The following is a 23460-nucleotide window of genomic DNA, read 5'->3' as shown; positions in this document are numbered from 1 at the left end:
GCAGAGCAACTAAGCTCGTGCGCTACAACTACTGAGCCTGCCCTTTAGAGCCCATGAGCCACAACTACTGAAGCCCGCGCACCTAGAGCCTGTGCTCCACAACAAGAGAAGCCACCACAATGAGAACCCCACGCACCAGAATGAAGAGTAGCCCCCACTCGCCACAAGTAGAGAAAGCCCGCACGCAGCAACAAAGACCCAACACAGCCAAAAATAAATAAATAAAAAATAAATTAAATTAAATTTTAAAAAAATCTTGACCATAGAATTACCATATGACCCACCTAAAAGAATCAGAAAAAGAAGAACAAACAAGGTCCAAAGTCAGAAGGAAAGAAATAACAAAGATCAGAGAAGAAATAAATAAAATAGAGATTTTAAAAACTAATAGAAAAGATCAATGAAAATAAGAGCTGGTTCTTTGTAAAGATACACAAAATTGAAAAAATTTTAGTCAGACTCATCAATAAAGAAAGAGAGAAGACCCAAGTAAATAAAATCAGAAATAAAAGAGAAGTTACAACCAACACCACAGAAATACAAATCATAAGAGATTACTATGAACAATTATAAGCCAAAAAAATGAACAACCTAGAACTGGATAAACTCCTAGCCACATACAATCTCCCAAGACTGAATGAGGAAGAAACAGAAAATCTGAACAGACTGACTACTAGCAATAAAACTGATCAGTAATCAAAAAAACTCCCCAAAAACAAAAGTCCAGGACCAGATGGCTTCACAAATGAATTCTATCATACCTTCAAAGAAGATTTAACACCTATCCTTCTCAAACTATTCCAAAAAAATTGAAGAGGAGAGAAAATTTCCAAACCCATTCTACAAGGCCAGCATTACCTTGATACCAAAATCAGAAAAAGACACTACAAAAAAAGAAACTTACAGGCCAATATCCCTGGTGAACACAGATACACAAATCTTCAACAAAACACTAGCAAACTGAATTCAACAATACGTTAAAAGGATCATACACAACGATCAAGTGGGATTTATCCCAGGAATGCAAGGATGGCTCAGTATCCACAAATCAATCAACATGACACACCACATTAACAAAATGAAGGATAAAAATCACGCAATCAACTCAGTAGCTACAGAAAAAGCATTTGACGAAATCCAACATCGATTCATGACAAAAACTCTCAACAAAGTGGGTAGAGAAGGAACATACATCAACACAATAAAGGCCATTTTTGACAAACTCACAGCTAACATCATAGTCAATGGTGAAAAGCCGAAAGCGTTTCCTCTAAGATCAGGAACAATACAAGGATGCCCCCTTTTTTACTTAACATAATATTAGAAATCCTAGCCACAGCAATCAGAGAAGAAAAAGAAATAAAAAGCATCCAAATTGGAAGGGAAGGAATAAAACTGTCACTATTTGCAGATGACATGATTCTATATATAGAATACTCTAAAGAGTCCACCAAAAAACTATAAAAACTAATAAATGAATTCAATAAAGTTACAGGACACAAAATTAATAGACATAAATCGGTTGCATTTCTATACACTAATAATGAACTATCAGAGACAGAAATCAAGAAAATAATTCCATTTACAATTGCATCAAAACAAATAAAATACCTAGGAATAAATTTAACCAAAAAGATGAAAGACCTGTACTATGAAAACTATAAGGCACTGATGAAAGAAATTGAAGATGACATGAATAAGTGGAAAGATATTTCATGTTCATGGATTGGAAGAATTAATATTGTTAAAATGTCCATACTACCCAAAGCAATCTACAGATTCAATGCAATCCTTATCAAAATACTGATGGCATTTTTTTCACAGAGCTAGAACAAATAATCCTAAAATTTTTATGGAACCACAAAAGACTCCAAATAGCCAAAATAATCTTGAGAAAGAAGAACAAAGCTAAATGTATCATGGTCCCTGGTTTCAAACTATACTACAAAGCTACAGTAATAAAAACAGTAAGGTACTGGTACAAAAATAGACACATGGATCAATGAAACAGAATAGACAGCCCAGAAGTAAACCCATGCACGTATGCTCAGTTAATCTACAACATAAGAATATACAATGGAGAAAAGACAGTCTCTTCAATAAGTGGTGTTGGGAAAACATACAGCTACTTATAAAAGAATGAAACTAGACCGTTTTCTCACACTATATACAAAAATAAACTCAAAATGCATTAAAGACTTAAGCATAAGACTTGATACTATAAAACCCCTAGAAGAAAACTTAGGCAGTACACTCTTTGAAATCAGCCTTAGCAATATTTTTTTGGATCTGTCTCCTCTGGCAAAGGCAACAAAAGCAAAAATAAGCAAATGGGACCACAACAAACTAAAAAGCTTTTGTACACCAAAAGAAACCATCAATAAAACAAAAAGGCAACCTACTGAATGGGAGAAGATATTTGCAAATGATGTGTCCACTAGGGGCTAATATACAAAATATATAAAGAACTCAAACAACTCAGTATCAGTTAAAAAAAACAACCCAGTTAAAAAATGGGGAAAAGACCTGAATAGACATTTTTCCAAAGAACACATACAGATGTCCAACAGGCACATGAAAAGATGCTCAGTATCGCTAATCGTCAGGGAAATGCAAACCCAAACCACAATGAGATGTCACCTTATACCTGTCAGAATGGCTATTATCAAAAGGACAAGAAATAGCAAGTGTTGGTACAGATGTGGAGAAAAGGAAACCTTCATGCATTGTTGGTGGGAATGTAAATTGATACAACCACTATAGAAAACAGTATGGAGGTTCCTCAAAAAATTAAAAATAGAACTACCATACCATCCAGCAATGCCACTCCTATTTAACCAAATAAAATGAAAACACTTATTCAAAAAGATATATACAACCCAATGTTCATTGCAGCATTATTTACAATAGCCAAGATATGGAAGCAACCTGTGTCCATCAACAGATGAATGTATAAAGAAGATGTGGTGTGTATGTACACACACACACACACACACACACAATGAAATATTACTCAGCCATAAAAAAGAATGAAATTTTGTCATTTGTGACAACATGGATGGACTCAGGATATTATGCTAAGTGAAATAAATCAGAGAAAAACAAATACTGCATGTTTTCACTTATGTGTAGAATGTAAAAATCAAAACAAAGAACAAATATGAAAAAACAGATATAGAGAACGAACTAGTGGTTGCTAGAGGGGAAGGGTGGGGGATGGGTGAAATAGTGAAGGGATGAAGAGGTACAAACCACCAGTTATAAAATTTAAAAACTAAATAATAAAAGATAAACTTGGATTCATATCTCATACCATTCACAGGTTTTTACTGGTTCTTTTTTTTTTGGCTGTGCCACACAGCTTGCAGGATCTTAGTTCCCCGACCAGGGATCAAACCCGTGCCCTCAGCAGTGAAAGTGTGGAGTCCTTACCACTGGACTGTCAGGGAAGCCCTCCCAGGTTTCCAAAAATAACAAAAGTACTAGAGGAAAATATGTGAGAATTAGTTTATAATCTTGGAGTGGAAAACACCTTTGCAATTGACTCAAAGTCAAGAAGCCAGAAAAGAAATTATTGATAAATTTACCTAAATAACAGCTTTAAGAAGCTGTTTAATACACGCAAAACACACTTTATGCAAAGTCAAAAGACAAATGACAACCTGGAAAAAATATTTTCATGTATCACAGTCAAACACTAATCTCTTTATACATAAATAACTCCTAGAAATCAAGAGTATCAAATAAAATAAATAAAAAATACTTAGCAAAGGATCAATCAAATAAAAAATAATTAGCAAAGGATTTATTTTTCAGTTCAGAGAAAAAGAAATAAAAATTGCCCTTAAATATATGAAAATTAAAATAAGACTGAGGCATCACGTCTCACCTAACAATTTGGCCAAAAACATCTAAGTTTGCCTGCAAATTCTTGGCAAGGCTGGGGACAAAGAGGCACTCCATTATTGACAACACAAAACAGCACAACTTTATTGGAGGAAAAGTTGGCAAAATCCAATGTTATGGATTGAATTGTGTCCCCCCCAAAATTCATATATAGAAGTCCTAAGTCCCTGTATTTAGAATGTGACATTACTGGCTACTCAAAGCAGAGTACTAATGGTTATCAATTTGTAGGGCCAGAGAAAGCAACAACAGCATAATCATAGCTGGTTTCTCTTTAAATCTGATTAATCCACAATTCAAAGGTTTAAGATTTTCCTTTACAAATTCTCATATTCTAGAGAGTATTTTGATCCATGTACCTTTTCATGACCAAGATAATCTTATTCCTTACCCTCTGGAATTCTGATATGCTTTTTGAGAATTATAAAATATTTTGTCAAGTTTTAATGTCTGCCTTTTGTATTCAAAATATAAATGTGTATTATTTAAACTGATTGTTTTTTAAAACTTAACTCCCTCCATCTTAATTATTATAAGTGCCCCCTGCAGTTTAAAAAGAGATTTTTTTAAATAAACTGAATATTGAATAAAGCAGAGTAGGAATTACTGCAATTAAGAAGGTAAAACAATTATATTTTCTAGAAATAAAAACATAAGAATAATAAAAAAAGAATGTGACCTTATTTAGAGACAGGGTCCTTATAGAGGCAATCAAGTTAAAATGAAGTCATGAGGGTAGGTCCTAATCCAATATGACTGGTATTCTTACAAAAAGGGAAAATTTGGAGACAGACAAGCACACAGAGAGAATGCTATGTGACTATGAAGGCAGAGATCAGAGTGTTGCTTCAACACACCAAAGGTTGCCAACAAATCACCAGAAGCTGGGGACAGGCATAAAACAGATTCTTTCTCAAAACCCAGAGAACGAACCAACCCTGCTGACACCTTGATCTCAGACTTCTAGCCTCCAGAACTATGAGACAATACATTTCTGTTGTTTATTCAGTTTATAGAACTCTGTTACAGCAACCTTAGCAAAATAAACATTTATCACAATTATAAATGTATTATCCTTTGACCAGAAATCAAATTCTGGAATTTTATACAACAAATAGATCTGCAATCATATGTATATATACACAAAGATATTCATTTAATCTAAGTGTTGCGTCATCTATATGGGAAAGGTTAAATAAACTTGGTATATCCACACAGGAGAATACTATGCAACTGTAAAAACAAAAACAAAATCAAGCTTTCTAACTAGAGATACAGAAAGATTAAAGTTCCCCATGGTATACTGTTGACTAAAATAAGTCCAGTGGTTGAGACACCACACTTCCAATGCAGGGGGTGCGGGTTTGATCCCTGGTCAGGGAACTACAATTTCCAAATGCCGTGTGGCATGGCCCCCTCAAAAAAAAAAAAAGGAAGCAGCAGGGTGCAGAATGGTGTACAGAGTACACCGATATTTGTGTAAGGAGGAGGAAGAGAAGAGCACGTACCTATGTATTTGCTTCTATCTGCACAAAGTCACAGGGATGGCAGTTGTTCCCAAACTTGCCTGCACTTGGAATCACCTGAGGAGCTTAAAAAAATCATACCCCCAGTGATTGTAATTTGATTAGTTCTGGGGTATCACCTGGGCTTCAGAGCTTTCAAAAGATCCCCAGATTATTTCTCTGGCAGACAAGTTTGAGAACCACTGCTATAAAAATACAAAAGATATTAATAAAAGTAGCCATTTGTGCATGTGGAGGGTGGGAACAGGATGGATGGGGACAGCAGTGGGAGCCAGACTTTTCATCGTATCCTTTTTAATATGGTTTTGATTTTTGAACCATGTAACTGTATTAACGATTCAGAAAATTAATAAAGTAACGAATTTTTAAAAACCAAATAGCTGCTTCCACCATGTTTATTCTCATGACCTGGCTCTTACCCGGGTTCAAAACTGCCTTTAACATCAGTGTCAAAACAAGTTTGTAACTATCTTGAAAAAAATTTCAGACTTTCAAGTTTTCTCTATTTTGGTCACAAGCTGTAATCCTTACTTGAGTGCAGTTAATGAGATGGTTTTGCTGCATTACCTGTCTTTATATACCCAGCAGGAAAGTTTATCACGTGGTGTGGGTGGTTGACCTTCAAAGTTGGTGAGTTTTTCCCAAACATAGGTTCCATCTCTTGTTCGCAAATTAACAAAATAAAGCTTTTAAAAGAGGAGAACACCATTAGCAGACAGGACATTGGAAAATTAAACATATGTCACAGGGATATGTGATCCAAAATTAATAATATTACTTTTTCATTTTTAAAAGGTAAAAATTTTAATTGTAGAGTTAATGAAAATGGAACTACGTTTTAGAAGCAAAAATGATATATGAAAAATACTGAAATGGATCTTTTCCCATCATGCTCTTGTCCTATGAATATCAACTAAGTACGTAGTTAATTCTGAAGCAGAAAGACATGGCAGAAGAGAGCATGATGCTGCATTTTCACCCTATCTTTCAAACCTTATCATCATAAGCTCAAGCTTTTCTACATATGTCTTCTTTGTAAAATACATTCGTAAACTTGTGAGATGAAGTGACACATTAAACATTACATTTTTCTGCGCTCTGAATTGAAAAAAAAAATTACTCGATTGCTGTATCCTTTGTCATCATATCCTCCAAAAACGTATAGCTTTCCATTAATGCAAGCACCGCAACTTCCTGACATGGAGGTAGGGAGTTCTCCTTCCATGAGGTGCATCGTCCTGCAGCAAGAATAACGTGGAATTCCATAACTTTCCAGAAAAGCAAATTAAGATTCCCTTTGAACTCCATGAGTACTTTTTCAATGAAAACTGTCACTGACAATTACAATTAAGATGTAATGGTAGCCAATACTGTAAAAACTGTAAGAAGATCCATGGTAAAGATTTTTCAACCTACTGGGGAAGAAAAAGTTACAAAATCTTCATATGTCACCAGAATTGGGAATTAGTTAGTAGAACAAAGCAAAGTCTTCAGAAACAGCCTTAGTCTTGAGAGGAATAGTAGAGGACAAAGAATGGAGAGAGGAAGCGAGTTGGGGAAAGAAACAGCCAGAGAGAATAAAGCATTGAAAGAAAAGGAAAGGGAGACAATATAATGTTGCAGCACGTTCTAAGTATGGTCTCAGACTCCCTGTGGGCGATGACAGCAGTTATAACAGATATTAAGACTGGACATTCTACAATTTAAAGTTACTTACCACAACCCACTATCAATCTCATAGGTCCAAATCTCATCATTAGGCAAATATACTTCATTGTCTTCAATAGACTAAAAACACAGAATACATAAAATTATGTTTATTAATTACAAAGTAACAACTAAATAGTTCCTCAGGATGGGAAAACTGCAATGGAAATAGTACAAAACACAAAACCATAAACAGCCTCAAAGATGACTTTTTCAACAGAAATAAAGATAGATCAAAAGGGAAGGGGAAGACAGACATTTTCTAAGAGAAAGTGGGCAAACAATAGGGTTAGAATACAAAATAGCAAGTACATGAGTCTCAAGAAGAGACTCAGGGTAGTTAAACCTTACAAGGAATTTCAAGTAAGAGAAAATAGCAAAACAATAACATTACAGCAGAATACTGAAGAATGTGAAGCCAGGAAGAAAAGGAGTATCAAAAAAGGGCAATATATTTTGGGTGAAGGGAAGGAGTTAAGAAAGGAAACTTAAAGTATAATTAAGAGCACTGTATCATATACCTTGATTCACTAAACATATTTTTTGAGTGCCTACTATGTGCAAGCATAGTGTTAGATATTCATTAAATATAGAATCTAAGGATCAAGATAAATTTAGGTAGTCAAAATGACAACTCAGAATCTGAATAATCTCTAAAGAAGCCGATAACATAAACAGAATAGTACATTCTGATACTTATGATGAAAAGAAAAATAAGAATAGAATAATAATTTTCTTTATGTTAAGTTTAAAAACTTAGGGGTTAAAACAAATCCTTACATAAATCTATCATGATTACTTAGAATCTATAAAATAACTCAAAAATAGCTAGTTGTAAAAGATGTCAGTTTAAGAATTTCTAAGACTATATGATACATAAATTATTAACATGCTAAGCAGAGTTAGCTAATTTTCTCATTGCTATGTTAGTTAAATTTTTAAAATAGTATCTTGGCTACCAGGTCTGTCTATGCCTCTGTCTCTCTCTCTCTCTCTCTCACACGCACACTCTCTCTCTCCCATACACACACAGCAGAAAACCATTATATTAATTCCAAGGAAACTTCCACTCATGTCTGACTGAGGAAACCATATTACATGGCTAAGTAAATAAATGTTAAGAAAGGGAGATTATAATTGCTTGATTCTAAAGTTTAATGGCATCAGGCTCTAGTAGTCTCACGCGTACACCTTTACAACAGAAACAGTATGAAAATGGATTCTGTTACTATTCTGCTTAAGTCCCTTCAATGCTTCCCTGTTGCTTTCAGGATAGTCTAAAATCCTTATGATTCTGTGCTATATGGTACCTGCTATCCCTCCAAAGTTCTTCTTGCCTTTAGTCATTACGCTCCAGTCTTCTTTCAGTTTCCTTCTTACTTTCTCAGCAATTTCACTCCTAAATTATCCCTTCTCTTCTACATCATCAAGTTTCCCTCTCTACTAGATCACTCCTATCAATACCTAAACATGCCTTAGTATGACTCATCTTTAAAAAACAAAAAAAAACCCCAACTCTCCCACAAATCTTTATCTTATTTCTCTGCTCCCTTCACAACAAAATTTCCATACTGAGTTAACTATAGTAGAAGTCTCCATTGCTTCACCTCTCATTATTTCATCAGTCCAGACTAATCAATCCAGACTCATTCCACTAAAACTGCTTTTGTCAAGGTCACCCTAAAAAAAGAGAACTAGTGAACTGATTCATCCAGAAACATAGCCCAGAGAGATGGAATATATAAAAAAGAAGAGACATGGAGGAAGAGAGAGAAGAACTAAGTCTAATCAGAATTACATTAGGATGTAATAGAGAGAATGAGGAAGAGGCAATATTTGAAGAGACAAAGCCTGAGAGTTTTGCAAAATTGTTGAAAGTCATCAATCCTGAGATCTAGGAAGTCCTAACAAGTTCCAAGCAGGGTAAATAAACAGAAATCTATACCTAGATACATCATAGTAAAACTGAATATCAAAGAAAAAGATACACTCTCAAAAGCTGCCAGAGAAAAGAAAGATCATCTTCAAATGAATGGCAACTAATGACTGACTTCTCATTAGCAACAACTCAAGACTAAATCATATTAGCCAATGTGCTTAATGAAAGTAACTGTCCACCTAGAATTCTATACTCAGTAAAAATATCTTTTAAGAACTGAGGTAAAATAAAGAAATTTTCAAACAAAAACTGAGACAGCTGGCCAATAACAGACCCTCATTTTAAGAAATTCTAATAGATGTTGTACTTCAGGCAAAAGACAAATGATCAAAATTAAACATCTGAAATGCAACAAGCAATAGTGTGACAAGATACTGGTAAAGTGCGTGGGTAGATTTAAACATAAAAAAGGCTAAGCTTTTTTTGATGCCTAATTTAAGGCGGGGGTTGGGGGAACAGGATAGGACTAACTAGGGAAGAGGGTGCTCAGATTTAAGTTTGTGAAGTATTTGAACCCTGTGGAAAGAAGTAAAATTATTTACTTTGAACTTTTTGAAGCATTCATGCTGAAATAGAGTATCTACTAGATGACTAGAAATAAATCATCTAATTTCTATACAAGCAAAGAGAAAAAAAAAGGAAAGATAACAAAAAACTCAAAACATTTTCAAAATGACAAAGTTAAAGAAGGAGGAGGAGGAGAAATGAAGGGGGGCAAATATAAAACACATCTGACGAAAAAAGTGTATCAGAATTACTTTCAGTAGAAATAGGCTAAACTCTCTAGATATGTCAGACTAGATAAAAATAAAATCCAGCTATTTTCAGGTTATAAGACATATCTAAAATATAAAGATACACAAAGTTTCCATCAGAAGATATGCCATGCAAATACTAACCAAAGGAAAACTAGTGTAGCCATATTAACACCAGCAAAATAGATTTTAAGGCAAATAACATTACTACAGATAAAGAGGATCATTACAAAATTATAAAATGTTCTATTAACCAGAAAGCTATAACAGTTCTGAATTCTGGATTCATATATACCCAAAAAGGTAGCCTAAAGATATACATATATAAAGTAAAATCTGACAGGATCATAAGGGGAAACTAACAAATCTACAGTTAGAGTGGGAGTTTTTAATTTTAATATCTGTTACAGTAATTAATAGAACAGGAAGTAAAATAACAAAAAAAGGATATAGGAGATTTGAACACAACTAGCAAGATTAATAAAATGTACACATATAAAAACTCCTGTGAAGTATCTGTGTATATATACACATATACATGCATGTATATGTACATATATAATTAGAATATATATTCTTAATGAGAACAAAGAGTATATTTATGAAAACTGATTACATGCTAGTCCTTAAAGCAAGCCTCAACATATTCCAAAGGACTGGTATTAGATAAGTAGAGACCACATTCTCTGAATATTAACACAATTAAGTTAGACATTAATAACAGAAAGGTAACTATAAAAACAGCATATTGTTAGAAATTTAAATTATTTTCCTAAACAACTTATGGGTCAAATAATAAATAATAATGGAAAGTATAAAATATTAGAACTAAAATGACAAAATACTGCTTATCAAAACTTGAAGAATACAGCTAAAGAGGTACTTAGAAGAAAATGTATAGCTTTATATACTTACATTAAAAAATTAAAAAGTCTCAAAAAGAATGAGTTGAGCATCCAACGTCAGAAATTCAAGAAATAACAGCATAATAAACCCATAGAAAGTAGGAAGAAATAAGAAGGAGCAGATATTAATGAAAATTTTAAAAACAACAGAGAGGATCAAGTAGACCAAAACTTGGTGTTTCTGAAGGCTGATAAACCTGTGGCAAGATTATTCAAGGTGGGTGGCGGGGAGGAAAGGAAGGCACCGTCTGACAATTCTAGGAATGAAAAAGGGGCCATATCTATAGCTACTACAGAGAATAAATAGTATTATGAACAACTTGAGTTTATGCCAATAAATTTTAAAACCTAAATGAAATGGATAGACTCCTGGGGCTGGAGCTGGGAGTGAGGAAACTTGACTCAAGAAAAAATGGAAAATGTGAATAATTCCACAGCTTTAAATAGATTGAATCAGAGATTTAAAACCTCCTCCACAAAGTACCAAACCCAGATGGCTTTAAAGATGAGTTCTTACAAACACTCAAAGAACCAATAATTCAATCTTCCAAAAAATCTATTCCAGAATATAAAAGAAGGAACACTACCCAATCCACTTTTGAACATAGATGTAAAATTGCTAAAAAAGTAATTAGTAAATAGGATCCAGTGATGTATAAAAAGGGTAATATATTACACTAACTTGTAATTAATCCAAGGAATGGAACATTGGTTTAATATTACAAATATTACTTATTTTTTGTATAGTCATCATAGTAAGAGATCAAAGAAGAAAAAACAATTATCTCAGTATGATGCAAAAAAATCACTCTTGAAAACTCAACATTCATAAATTGAAAATCAGGTAGAAGGACATGTCATTAATTTGAAAAAGGCCATCTACAAACAAACAAACAAGCAAAACCCTAAAGCAATCATCAAACTTAATGGTTAATAGTTGAAAACAATCACTCTGAGATTAGGAACAAGAAAAAATTGGCTTCTATTTAACATTGTACTTCAGGTCCATCAGTGGAGTAAAGAAAAGGAAATAAAAAGGAATAAAGATTGGGATGCAAGAAACAAAACTGTCATCATCTGTAGATTACATGACTCTACATAGAAAATAAAAAGATAATTAACAGATGAATTTCAAAAATTAATATAAGAAAGCTTGCCAGAATCAAAAATATTCAAGTCAACTGCATTTCAAAACACCAGAAACAATCAAGAAATTTTTAAAAGAGAAATTTAGTCTTTAAAAACAATAAAAAATACAAAGAAGCCAAGAATAAACCCAACAAAAGATATACAAGATCCCTATGAAGATACTATAAAACTCTATTGAAAGACATCAAGAAGTCCGGCATAGAGAGACATACTATATACCTGGATTTGAAGTCTCAATTTCATAACATGTTTATCACCCTCAAATGATCTAAAGATTGAGTACAGCAACATAAAATCTCAATATGGTACTTTATTTGACAATCTGATTCTAAAGTTTATACAAATGAAGAAGTGCTATGGAAAACAATTTAGCAGTTCTAAAAGTTGAATGTAGAATAACCATTTGACCCAGGAATTCCACTCCTAGGTACCCAAAAGAATCAAAAATAGGGGCTCGGATACTTGTATGCCAATATTCATATCAGGACTATTCACAATACACAAAAGGTGGCAACAACCCAAGTGTCCCAACAACAGATGAACGGATAAACAAAATGTGGTATATGCATACAGTGTAATCGTATTCACCATAAAAAGGAAGGAAGTTCTGATACATACTGCAACACAGCGAACCTTGAAAATATTATGCTAAATAAAATAAGCCAGACTCAAAAAGACAAATATTGTATGATTCCATTTATATGAAATATCTAGGAAAATGCAAATACATAAAGACAGAATGATTAGAAGTTAGCAGGGACTGGGGTAAGGAAGGAGGGAGAGTTTCTGTTTGGAGTAATGAGTTTTGGAACTAGATAGTGGTAACACTGCACAACATTGTGAATGTAATTAATGCCACTGAACTGTACACTAACCTGGTTAAAATGGCAAATTAAATGTTTTATATATTTTACTATTATTGAAAAATAGTAAAGAAAATTCATACAAAAGAACAAAAGGCCCTAAATAACCAAAATATTCCTGAAGAACAAGAACAAGATAGGGTGGGGATGGGGCTTTTACCACCCAACATTTAGACTTCTAGCAAAGCTGTTGTAATTTAGATACTGAGATTCTGTCACAAGAATAAATAATCAGACAAACTGCACAGAATAAAGAACTTAGAAACAGACCACACATACATGGAAACTTGATGTGTAACAGACTGAGTTTGCATGTTAGTAGGGAAAGAGAGGACTATTTAATATATGACATAAGAACAACTGGTTATCCACACTGAAAATATAATGAAATTGGATCCCTACCTTAAACCAACCAAATAAAAAATTCAGATTAAAAAAAAAAGATTTAAACATGGAAGGCAAAACCAAAAATCATTTAGAAGACAATACAGGAGACTTTACGATCTCCACACTGGGAAAGATTTCTAAAGATGCAGAAAGCACAAAGCATTAAGGAAAAGACTGAAATTACATTAAAATTAAAAACTTCTGTTGAACAAAGGATAATCATCAAGAAATTGCAAAGATAAGCTAAAAACAGAGAAGACATATTCAACTCATATAACTATATAATTAAAATATTCCTATAAATCAGTAAAAGACAACTCAATAGACAAATGAGCAAAAGACAGGAACCAGCATTTTTACAGAAGAGAAAACACAAATAGTTCATAAGGCTATGAAAATACACTCCACTGTAATCATGGAAAGTAAACAAAAAACACAATGAAATATCATGTCACACTCACTGGATTGGCAAAAACTTTAAGGCCAGATGGCATCAAATGTTGTCAAGGATGTGGAGCAAGGAGGGGGCTGGTGGTAGTGTAGATTGATACAAATATTTTGGCAACACTGACATTCCCAAGTAAATTTGGAGATGTGTGCACCAGGCGACCCAGCATTCCATTCCTTTGTATATGCCCTAGGGAGTGTACATGTCCTGCTGTGTGTATAATAGGAGACATGTTACCAAGAATGCTCACTGTAGCATTGCTTACAATCCAAAAAAACCCTGAAGCATTCAAATATTCATCAATAGTGGAATAGATAAGGAAATTGCTGTAAATTCACACAATAGAATATTATACAGGACACACATCAAATGAATGCATCCAGGGATGATTTTCAAAATATTTAATAACTGGACAGCACAGAAACTGACCAAACAGAATAAACACCAAGTAAACACAGGTACAGCCATGCAAGTGCACACCAGCTGAATACAAGTAATGTGTGAATCTAAAAAACATAATGTTAACTAAAAGAATTAAGTCATGAAAGAAAACACATGCTCTGATTCAAAAACCAAATAATATATTGCTTAGAGACAGATGCATGTGTGATAAAACTATAAAGAAAATAGTGATTAATAAGAAATCAAGTTTACTGAGCTCTGACCACCACAGCAACAGTCAGCTCTACCCACCACCAGAGCCTCCCATCAAGCCTCTTAGATAGCCTCAACCACCAGAGGGCAGACAGCAGAAGCAAGAAAAACTACAATCCTGCAGCCTGTGGAACAAAAACCACATTCACAGAAAGAGAGACAAGATGAAAAGGCAGAGGGCTATATACCAGATGAAAGAACAAGATAAAACCCCAGAAAAACAACTAAATGAAGTGGAGATAGGCAACCTTCCAGAAAAAGAATTCAGAATAATGATAGTGAAGATGATCCAGGACCTCGGAAAAAGAATGGAGGCAAAGATCGAGAAGATGAAAGAAATGTTTAACAAAGACCTAGAAGAATTAAAGAACAAACAAACAGAGATGAACAATACAATAACTGAAATGAAAACTACACTAGAAGGAATCAATAGCAGAGTAACTGAGGCAGAAGAACGGATAAGTGACCTGGAAGACAGAATGGTGGAATTCAATGCTGCAGAACAGACTAAAGAAAAAAGAATGAAAAGAAATGAAGACAGCCTAAGAGACCTCTGGGACAATATTAAATGCAACAACATTCGCCTTACAGGGGTCCCAGAAGGAGAAGAGAGAGAGAAAGGACCAGAGAAAATATTTGAAGAGATTATAGACGAAAACTTCCGTAACATGGGAAAGGAAATAGCTACCCAAGTCCAGGAAGCCAAGCGAGTCCCATACAGGATAAACCCAAGGAGAAACACGCCGAGACACACAGTAATCAAATTGGCAAAAATTAAAGACAAAGAAAAATTATTGAAAGCAGCAAGGGAAAAATGACAAATAACATACAAGGGAACCCCCATAAGGTTAACAGCTGATTTCTCAGCAGAAACTCTACAAGCCAGAAAGGAGTGGCATGATATACTTAAAGTGATGAAAGCGAAGAACCTACAACCAAGATTACTCTACCCGGCAAGGATCTCATTTAGATTTGATGGAGAAATCAAAAGCTTTACAGACAAGCAAAAGCTAAGAGAATTCAGCACCACCAAACCAGCTCTACAACAAATGCTAAAGGAACTTCTCTAAGTGGGAAACACAAGAGAAGAAAAGGACCTACAAAAACAAACCCAAAACAATTAAGAAAATGGTCATAGGAACATACATATCGATAATTACCTTAAACGTGAATGGATTAAATGCTCCAACCAAAAGACACAGGCTTGCTGAATGGATACAAAAACAAGACCCATATATATGCTGTCTACAAGAGACCCACTTCAGACCTAGGGACACATACAGACTGAAAGTGAGGGGATGGGAAAAGATATTCCATGCAAATGGAAATCAAAAGAAAGCTGGAGTAGCTATACTCGTATCAGATAAAATAGACTTTAAAATAAAGAATGTTACAAGAGACAAGGAAGGACACTACATAATGATCAAGGGATCAATCCAAGAAGAAGATATAACAATTATAAATATATATATGCACCCAACATAGGAGCACCTAAATACATAAGGCAACTGCTAACAGCTATAAAAGAGGAAATCGACAGTAACACAATAATAGTGGGGGACTTTAACACCTCACTTACACCAATGGACAGATCATCCAAAATGAAAATAAATAAGGAAACAGAAGGTTTAATGACACAATAGACCAGAGAGATTTAATTGATATTTATAGGACATTCCATCCAAAAACAGCAGATTACACCTTCTTCTCAAGTGTGCATGGAACATTCTCCAGGATAGATCACATCTTGGGTCACAAATCAAGCCTCAGTAAATTTAAGAAAATGGAAATCATATCAAGCATCTTTTCTGACCACAACGCGATGAGATTAGAAATGAATTACAGGGAAAAAAAAGTAAAACACACAAACACATGGAGGCTAAACGTTACTAAATAACCAAAAGATCACTGAAGAAATCAAAGAGGAAATCAAAAAATACCTAGAGACAAATGACAATGAAAACACGACGATCCAAAACCTATGGGATGCAGCAAAAGCAGCTCTAAGAGGGAAGTTTATAGCTATACAAGCTTACCGAAAGAAACAAGAAAAATTTCAAGTAAACAATCTAACCTTACACCTAAAGGAACTAGAGAAAGAAGAACAAACAAAACCCAAAGTTAGCAGAAGGAAAGAAATCATAAAGATCAGAGCAGAAATAAATGAAATAGAAACAAAGAAAACAATAGCAAAGATCAATAAAACTAAAAGCTGGTTCATTGAGAAGATAAACAAAATTGATAAGCCATTAGCCAGACTCATCAAGAAAAAGAGGGAGAGGACTCAATAAAATTAGAAATGAAAAAGGAGAAGTTACAACAGACACCGCAGAAATACAAAACATCCTAAGAGACTACTACAAGCAACTCTATGCCAATAAAATGGACAACCTGGAAGAAATGGACAGATTCTTAGAAAGGTATAACGTTCCAAGACTGAACCAGGAAGAAACAGAAAATATGAACAGACCAATCACAAGCAATGAAATTGAAACTGTGATTAAAAATCTTCCAACAAACAAAAGTCCAGGACCAGATGGCTTCACAGGTGAATTCTATCAAACATTTAGAGAAGAGCTAACACCCATCCTTCTCAAACTCTTCTGAAAAATTGCAGAGGAAGGAACACTCCCAAACTCATTCTATGAGGCCACCATCACCCTGATACCAAAACCAGACAAAGATACTACAAAAAAAGAAAATTACAGACCAATATCACTGATGAATATAGATGCAAAAATCCTCAACAAAATACTAGCAAACAGAATCCAACAACACATTAAAAGGATCGTACACCACGATCAAGTGGGATTTATCCCAGGGATGCAAGGATTCTTCAATATACGCAAATCAATCAATGTGATACACCATATTAACAAATTGAAGAAAAAAACCCATATGATCATCTCAATAGATGCAGAAAAAGCTTTTGACAAAATTCAACACCCATTTATGATAAAAACTCTCCAGAAAGTGGGCATAGAGGGAACCTACCTCAACATAATAAAGGCCATATATGACAAACCCACAGCAAACATCATTCTCAATGGTGAAAAACTGAAAGCATCTCCTCTAAGATCAGGAACGAGACAAGGATGTCCACTCTCACCACTATTATTCAACATAGTTTTGGAAGTCCTAGCCACGGCAATCAGAGAAGAAAAAGAAATAAAAGGAATACAAATTGGAAAAGAAGAAGTAAAACTGTCACTGTTTGCAGATGACATGATACTATACATAGAGAATCCTAAAGATGCCACCAGGAAACTACTAGAGCTAATCAATGAGTTTGGTAAAGGTGCAGGATACAAAATTAATGCACAGAAATCTCTTGCATTCCTACACACTGATGAAAAATCTGAAAGAGAAATTATGGAAACACTCCCATTTACCATTGCAACAAAAAGAATAAAATACCTAGGAATAAACCTACCTGGGGAGACAAAAGACCTGTATGCAGAAAACTATAAGACACTGATGAAAGAAATTAAAGATGATACCAACAGATGGAGAGATATACCATGTTCTTGGATTGGAAGAATCAATATTGTGAAAATGACTATACTACCCAAAGCAATCTACAGATTCAATGCAATCCCTATCAAATTACCAATGGCATTTTTTACAGAACTAGAACAAATCATCTTAAAATTTGTGTGGAGACACAAAAGACCCCGAATAGCCAAAGCAGTCTGGAGGGGAAAAAAACGGAGCTGGAGGAATCAGACTCCCTGACTTCAGACTATACTACAAAGCTACAGTAATCAAGACAATATGGTACTGGCACAAAAACAGAAACATAGATCAATGGTACAAGATAGAAAGCCCAGAGATAAACCCACGCACCTATGGTCAACTAATCTATGACAAAGGAGGCAAAGATATACAATGGAGTAAAGACAGTCTCTTCAATAAGTGGTGCTGGGAAAACTGGACAGCTACATGTAAAAGAATGAAATTAGAACACTCCCTAACACCATACACAAAAATAAACTCAAAATGGATTCGAGACCTAAATGTAAGACCGGACACTATAAAACTCTTAGTGGAAAACATAGGAAGAACACTCTTTGACATAAATCACAGCAAGATCTTTTTTGATCCACCTCCTAGAATAATGGAAATAAAAACAAAAATAAACAAATGGGACCTAATGAAACTTCAAAGCTTTTGCACAGCAAAGGAAACCATAAACAAGACCAAAAGACAACCCTGAGAATGGGAGAAAATATTTGCAAACGAATCAACGGACAAAGGATTAATCTCCAAAATATATAAACAGCTCATTCAGCTCAATATTAAAGAAACAAACAACCCAATCCAAAAATGGGCAGAAGACCTAAATAGACATTTCTCCAAAGAAGACATACAGATGGCCAAGAAGCACATGAAAAGCTGCTCAACGTCACTAATTATTAGAGAAATGCAAATCAAAACTACAATGAGGTATCACCTCACACCAGTTAGAATGGGCATCATCAGAAAATCTACAAACAACAAATGCTGGAGAGGGTGTGGAGAAAAGGGAACCCTCTTGCACTGCTGGTGGGAATGTAAATTGATACAGCCACTATAGAGAACAGTATGGAGGTTCCTTAAAAAACTAAAAGTAGATTTACCATATGATCCAGCAATCCCACTAGTGGGCGTATACCCAGAGAAAACCATAATTCAAAAAGACACATGCACCCCAATGTTCATTGCAGCACTATTTACAATAGCTAGGTCATGGAAGCAACCTAAATGCCCGTCGACAGACGAATGGATAAAGAAGATATGGTACATATATACAATGGAATATTACTCAGCCATAAAAAGGAACGAAATTGAGTCATTTGTTGAGACGTGGATGGATCTAGAGACTGTCATACAGAGTGAAGTAAGTCAGAAAGAGAAAAACAGATATCGTTATTAACTCATGTATGTGGAACCTAGAAAAATGGTACAGATGAACCGGTTTGCAGGGCAGAAGTTGAGACACAGATGTAGAGAACAAACGTATGGACACCAAGGGGGGAAAACTGCTGTGGGGTAGGGATGGTGGTGTGCTGAATTGGGCGATTGGTATTGACATGTATACAGTGATGTGTATAAAATTGATGACTGATTAAAAATAATAATAATTAAAAAAAAAGAAATCAAGATAGTGGTACCCTGTGAGGGTGGGAGGAAAAATATAATCAGTGAAGGATAAACAGGAAGCTTCTAAGGTACTGATTCTAGCTGATTTTTTAATCTGGAAGTTAAACACGACAGTTATTTTACATACTCTTTTGTACATACATTTCAAATTTTAAAATTAAAGAATAAAACTTTAAGAAATGAATATTAGGTAGCTCACGGAATCATCAAGGAAGCTGGAGGACCAGCCTCTGATCTATGTGGAGAGGAGCAAGGCCTGAAACCCTTCCAGAGAACCAGTCTGATGCGCAAACTGCCCCAGTCACTGGTGAGCATCAAACTGCAGCTTGTAGCGCTGCCTTTTATGCCAGGGAACTTACCTTCCTACAACTTCTACTGCTCGCTAAGAATCCTCTTTAGGTCTTGATTTTTACAGGTTTATTCCTGAGCCCAAATCTAGCACACATACATCTAACAAACAGCATCTAAGTTACTTGCTCACAACCTAGCTGCAAGGGAAGCTGAAAAATACCTGGCACTCAGGTTCTTTTACATTGGGCACCTACCATGAGCTATGCCCAATTCTGGACACTGGAGACACAATAGGGAACAAAATCCCCATCTTTATAGAATATACATTCTATGAAGGTAGGTAGGAGGTACTCAGACAACTAAAATAAATACTCCAACAAGACTCGCTTAGTGGGGGATACTACAAGAGGAAGGGGATTCAAATGCTGGGCATCTGAAAAGAATAAATGTCTTCCACATAATGTGGATGGTCTGTGTCACCATCTATGAATATATAAAGTGAACTATTAAGTTAAAGAAATACACACTTAAGGCTTTTAATACACATTGCTAAATTTCTCTTCAGAAAAGGTTACCAGGGATTCCCTGGTGGCGCAGTGGTTGAGAATCTGCCTGCCAATGCACGGGACATGGGTTCGAGCCCTGGTCTGGGAGGATCCCACATGCCGCGGAGCAACTAGGCCCGTGAGCCACAGCTACTGAGCCTGCGCGTCTGGAGCCTGTGCTCCGCAACAAGAGAGGCTGCGATAGTGAGAGGCCCGCGCACCGCGATGAAGAGTGGTCCCCGTTTGCCGCAACTAGAGAAAGCCCTCGCACAGAAACGAAGACTCAACACAGCCATAAATAAATAAAAATAAATAAATTAAAAAACCTGTGGGTTGGTTGTTCTTTAAAAAAAAAAAAAAAAAAAGGTTACCAGTGCATGAGTAATTCATTTCCCCATGCTCTTCTCAAAAATTCTTTTTAATATTTGTAAATTGGAAAAGAAAAAAATCATTATTTTCAGCTGGGTTTCTTTGATTCATATTCTATTTTTATTTCTTCTTTTGTAAACTGCTGTGCATACCCATTGCTCATTTTTCAAGGGAAATAGTCATCTTTAATTTTACAGGACCTTTGTCTATCATAAATGTTGCAAATACCTTCCCCAGTTTGTCATTTGCCTTCTTATTTTATGATGTTTAAAAAGCACAGATTTTAATTTTTTAAAACTTTGATCTTGACTGCTCTAAGATGATTAAGCAATTTTCACTTACATTAAAAAAATTTTTGGTCTACCAATCTTTTTCCCTTATAGTTTTTTCCCAATTCAGTTTTTCTTTTCCCAACTCAAGATTTTACAAGAGTCACATATTTTCTTTGGTATCATATAGCTTAACTTCTCTACATTTGTCAATCCTAAAACTCCACTATCATTTTCCTCCAGCTGTCCCAGGACCATTTATTGAATAAGCAATTGTTTTTCCAGAATTGAAATGCTACCTTTTATATACAAAATACTCTTATATGCTTGGCTGTTTATGTTATTTCTTCTCCATTCCATCATGCTTTCTCAACGTGCATCAGGACCACTGATTTAAAAGTATCATAATAGGGCTTCCCTGGTGGCGCAGTGGTTGAGAATCTGCCTACCAATGCAGGGGACGCGGGTTCGAGCCCTGGTCTGGGAAGATCCCACATGCCACGGAGCAACTAGGCCCGTGCGCCACAACTACTGAGCCTGCGCGTCTGGAGCCTGTGCTCCGCAACAAGAGAGGCCGCGATAGTGAGAGGCCCGCGCACCGCGATGAAGAGTGGCCCCCGCTTGCCGCAACTGGAGAAAGCCCTCGCACAGAAACGAAGACCCAACAGAGCCAAAAATAAATCAATAAATTAATTTAAAAAAAAAAAAGTATCATAATATGTTTTAATATCTGGTAGTATAAACCTTCATTCTTTTCAGACATTTTCTAAATTGATTCTTCTTCCCTTTAAGTCCTATTCAAAACAGAAATATATAGTTAAACATATTCAGCTGCTAGCTTCTATAAGGAAAAGTTTAGGGCAAAATGTATTAATATCAATTGTGTTAGGGAAATAAAACTGTTCATATGATTAAACAGTAAGAAGAAAGCATATCATCTGTAAGGATGCTAAAACACTGTGCTTCTCCAAAATTTGGAAAAAACTACTCACAACTTTTAAATGCTCCTAGTTGCAATACTAAAGTTTGTATGAATTTCAGTAATGTCGAAAGGATATGGAAGAACTAGGAGCAAGAGAATATTCTGGCCCCAATTATAATTTACTACTTACTTTTTTCAGCTTTGCTGCTCTTACCTCTAGAGGTAGGGCTGTTTTCAGATACAATGCCCTTTAGAAAATGCTCAACGATAGAGTAATAAGTAATTTAGACAGATATATGTTGGTCATTCAAGTTTTAGGATATACATTTGTCAATTTTAACACACATTGTGTTAATGAGGAGGAAAATTGTGCTTGGAACATACAATCTGGAATCATCTGACCATTATTCTTAACTGCTGACTACTGGATTACCTCCAGATTCCAGGGCCTTTTAGCTGTTCAGAAGGATCTGAATAAAACAATTGTGGGAAGGATTCTATTTTTTCTCACGATATGCCATGTCTTCTTTTCTGCCTCCTACTCTCCCTTTCCTTCCGCTTATGCCTTAGACATATTTTAAGCGCTGACAACCCCTGGAATTTAAAAAGTAGTAGACTTGATCTAAATCTGTGTGGTACTTTCCAGGGTGGTTCATAGAGCATTTACTCATTGGATCAATCAGTAGTAGGAAGTATTTCTATTCACTGACTGCCACCTGAAGACCTGAAATCTTATCAATTACACAATTTTCAAGATTAAAATGAGATATAAAAAATTCAGACATTTCAGTTATGGGCCCAACAGAAATCTATACTGTCACAAGACATAAGATATTACAGATTACTATTTTAAGTGAGATTTTTTTTTTTCATTTAACTTTTACAATATTAAGAATCAATATAGGGCTTCCCTGGTGGCGCAGTGGTTGAGAATCTGCCTGCCAATGCAGGGGACACGGGTTCGAGCCCTGGTCTGGGAAGATCCCACATGCCGCGGAGCAACTAAGCCCGTGAGCCACAGTTACTGAGCCTGCGCGTCTGGAGCCTGTGCTCCGCAACAAGAGAGGCCGCGATAGTGAGAGGCCCGCGCACCGCGATGAAGAGTGGCCCCCGCTTGCCACATCTAGAGAAAGCCCTCGCACAGAAACGAAGACCCAGCACAGCCATAAATAAAAATAAATTAATTAATTAAAAAAAAAAAAAAAAGAATCAATATAGCAGATGAAGTTTGACACCTGTACATCTTCAAGTGGCAGAGCTCAAAAACAATCAAAATATTTCTTCTGCAAAAACCATCATTATATCTAGACTACTTTTTCATCAAGAACAAATGGTAGAAATATTAGACCTTAAGAGAGCATAGTCACCTAATTTATGTTTATCATAGAAAAAATAGCCTTTGGAAATCCAATATACCTATGTTGGAATCTGCTGCCCTTGAGGTCAAACGGTCATTCAAATTATTTACTCTTACTGATTCATCTTCCTTATTTTTAAAATGGGGACATTACTTACCTTACAAGATATGGTAAGGATTATACAAGATTAAGGATATGAGATTTCCTAGCACATGCCACGTATAGTAGGCACTCAAATGTGAGTTCTGATTTTCTCATCCTGATACTGAATCAAATTAAAAATAAACACACAAACAAAACAACAACAAAAACCAACTTGGATCTG

The 23460-nt window shown here is 35.3% G+C and overlaps 1 protein-coding gene across 3 annotated transcripts in view; it reads right to left on the bottom strand.

Moving 5' to 3' along the window:
- The window catches only part of KLHDC1 (kelch domain containing 1), a 53837-nt gene that overhangs the window by 29295 nt on the left and 1082 nt on the right, over window positions 1-23460 (bottom strand). For all 3 annotated transcript variants that reach the window (XR_009007718.1, XM_057544175.1, XM_057544176.1), the window contains exons 2-4: window positions 7150-7220; window positions 6553-6670; window positions 6000-6118 (exon numbers count right to left, since the gene is read on the bottom strand). Coding sequence is in view for 2 of the 3 variants with exons in the window: in XM_057544175.1 (XP_057400158.1) it covers window positions 6000-6118; window positions 6553-6670; window positions 7150-7220 (308 nt within the window). In the remaining variant the exon portion in view is untranslated. The remainder of the gene's footprint in view (window positions 1-5999; window positions 6119-6552; window positions 6671-7149; window positions 7221-23460) is intronic.

This window comes from Balaenoptera acutorostrata, chromosome 3 (genome assembly GCF_949987535.1).
Source record: "Balaenoptera acutorostrata chromosome 3, mBalAcu1.1, whole genome shotgun sequence".
Taxonomy (NCBI): domain Eukaryota; kingdom Metazoa; phylum Chordata; class Mammalia; order Artiodactyla; family Balaenopteridae; genus Balaenoptera; species Balaenoptera acutorostrata.
The sequence above is the reverse complement of the archived record's forward strand: the minus strand, read 5'-3'. Positions and strand labels throughout refer to the sequence as shown.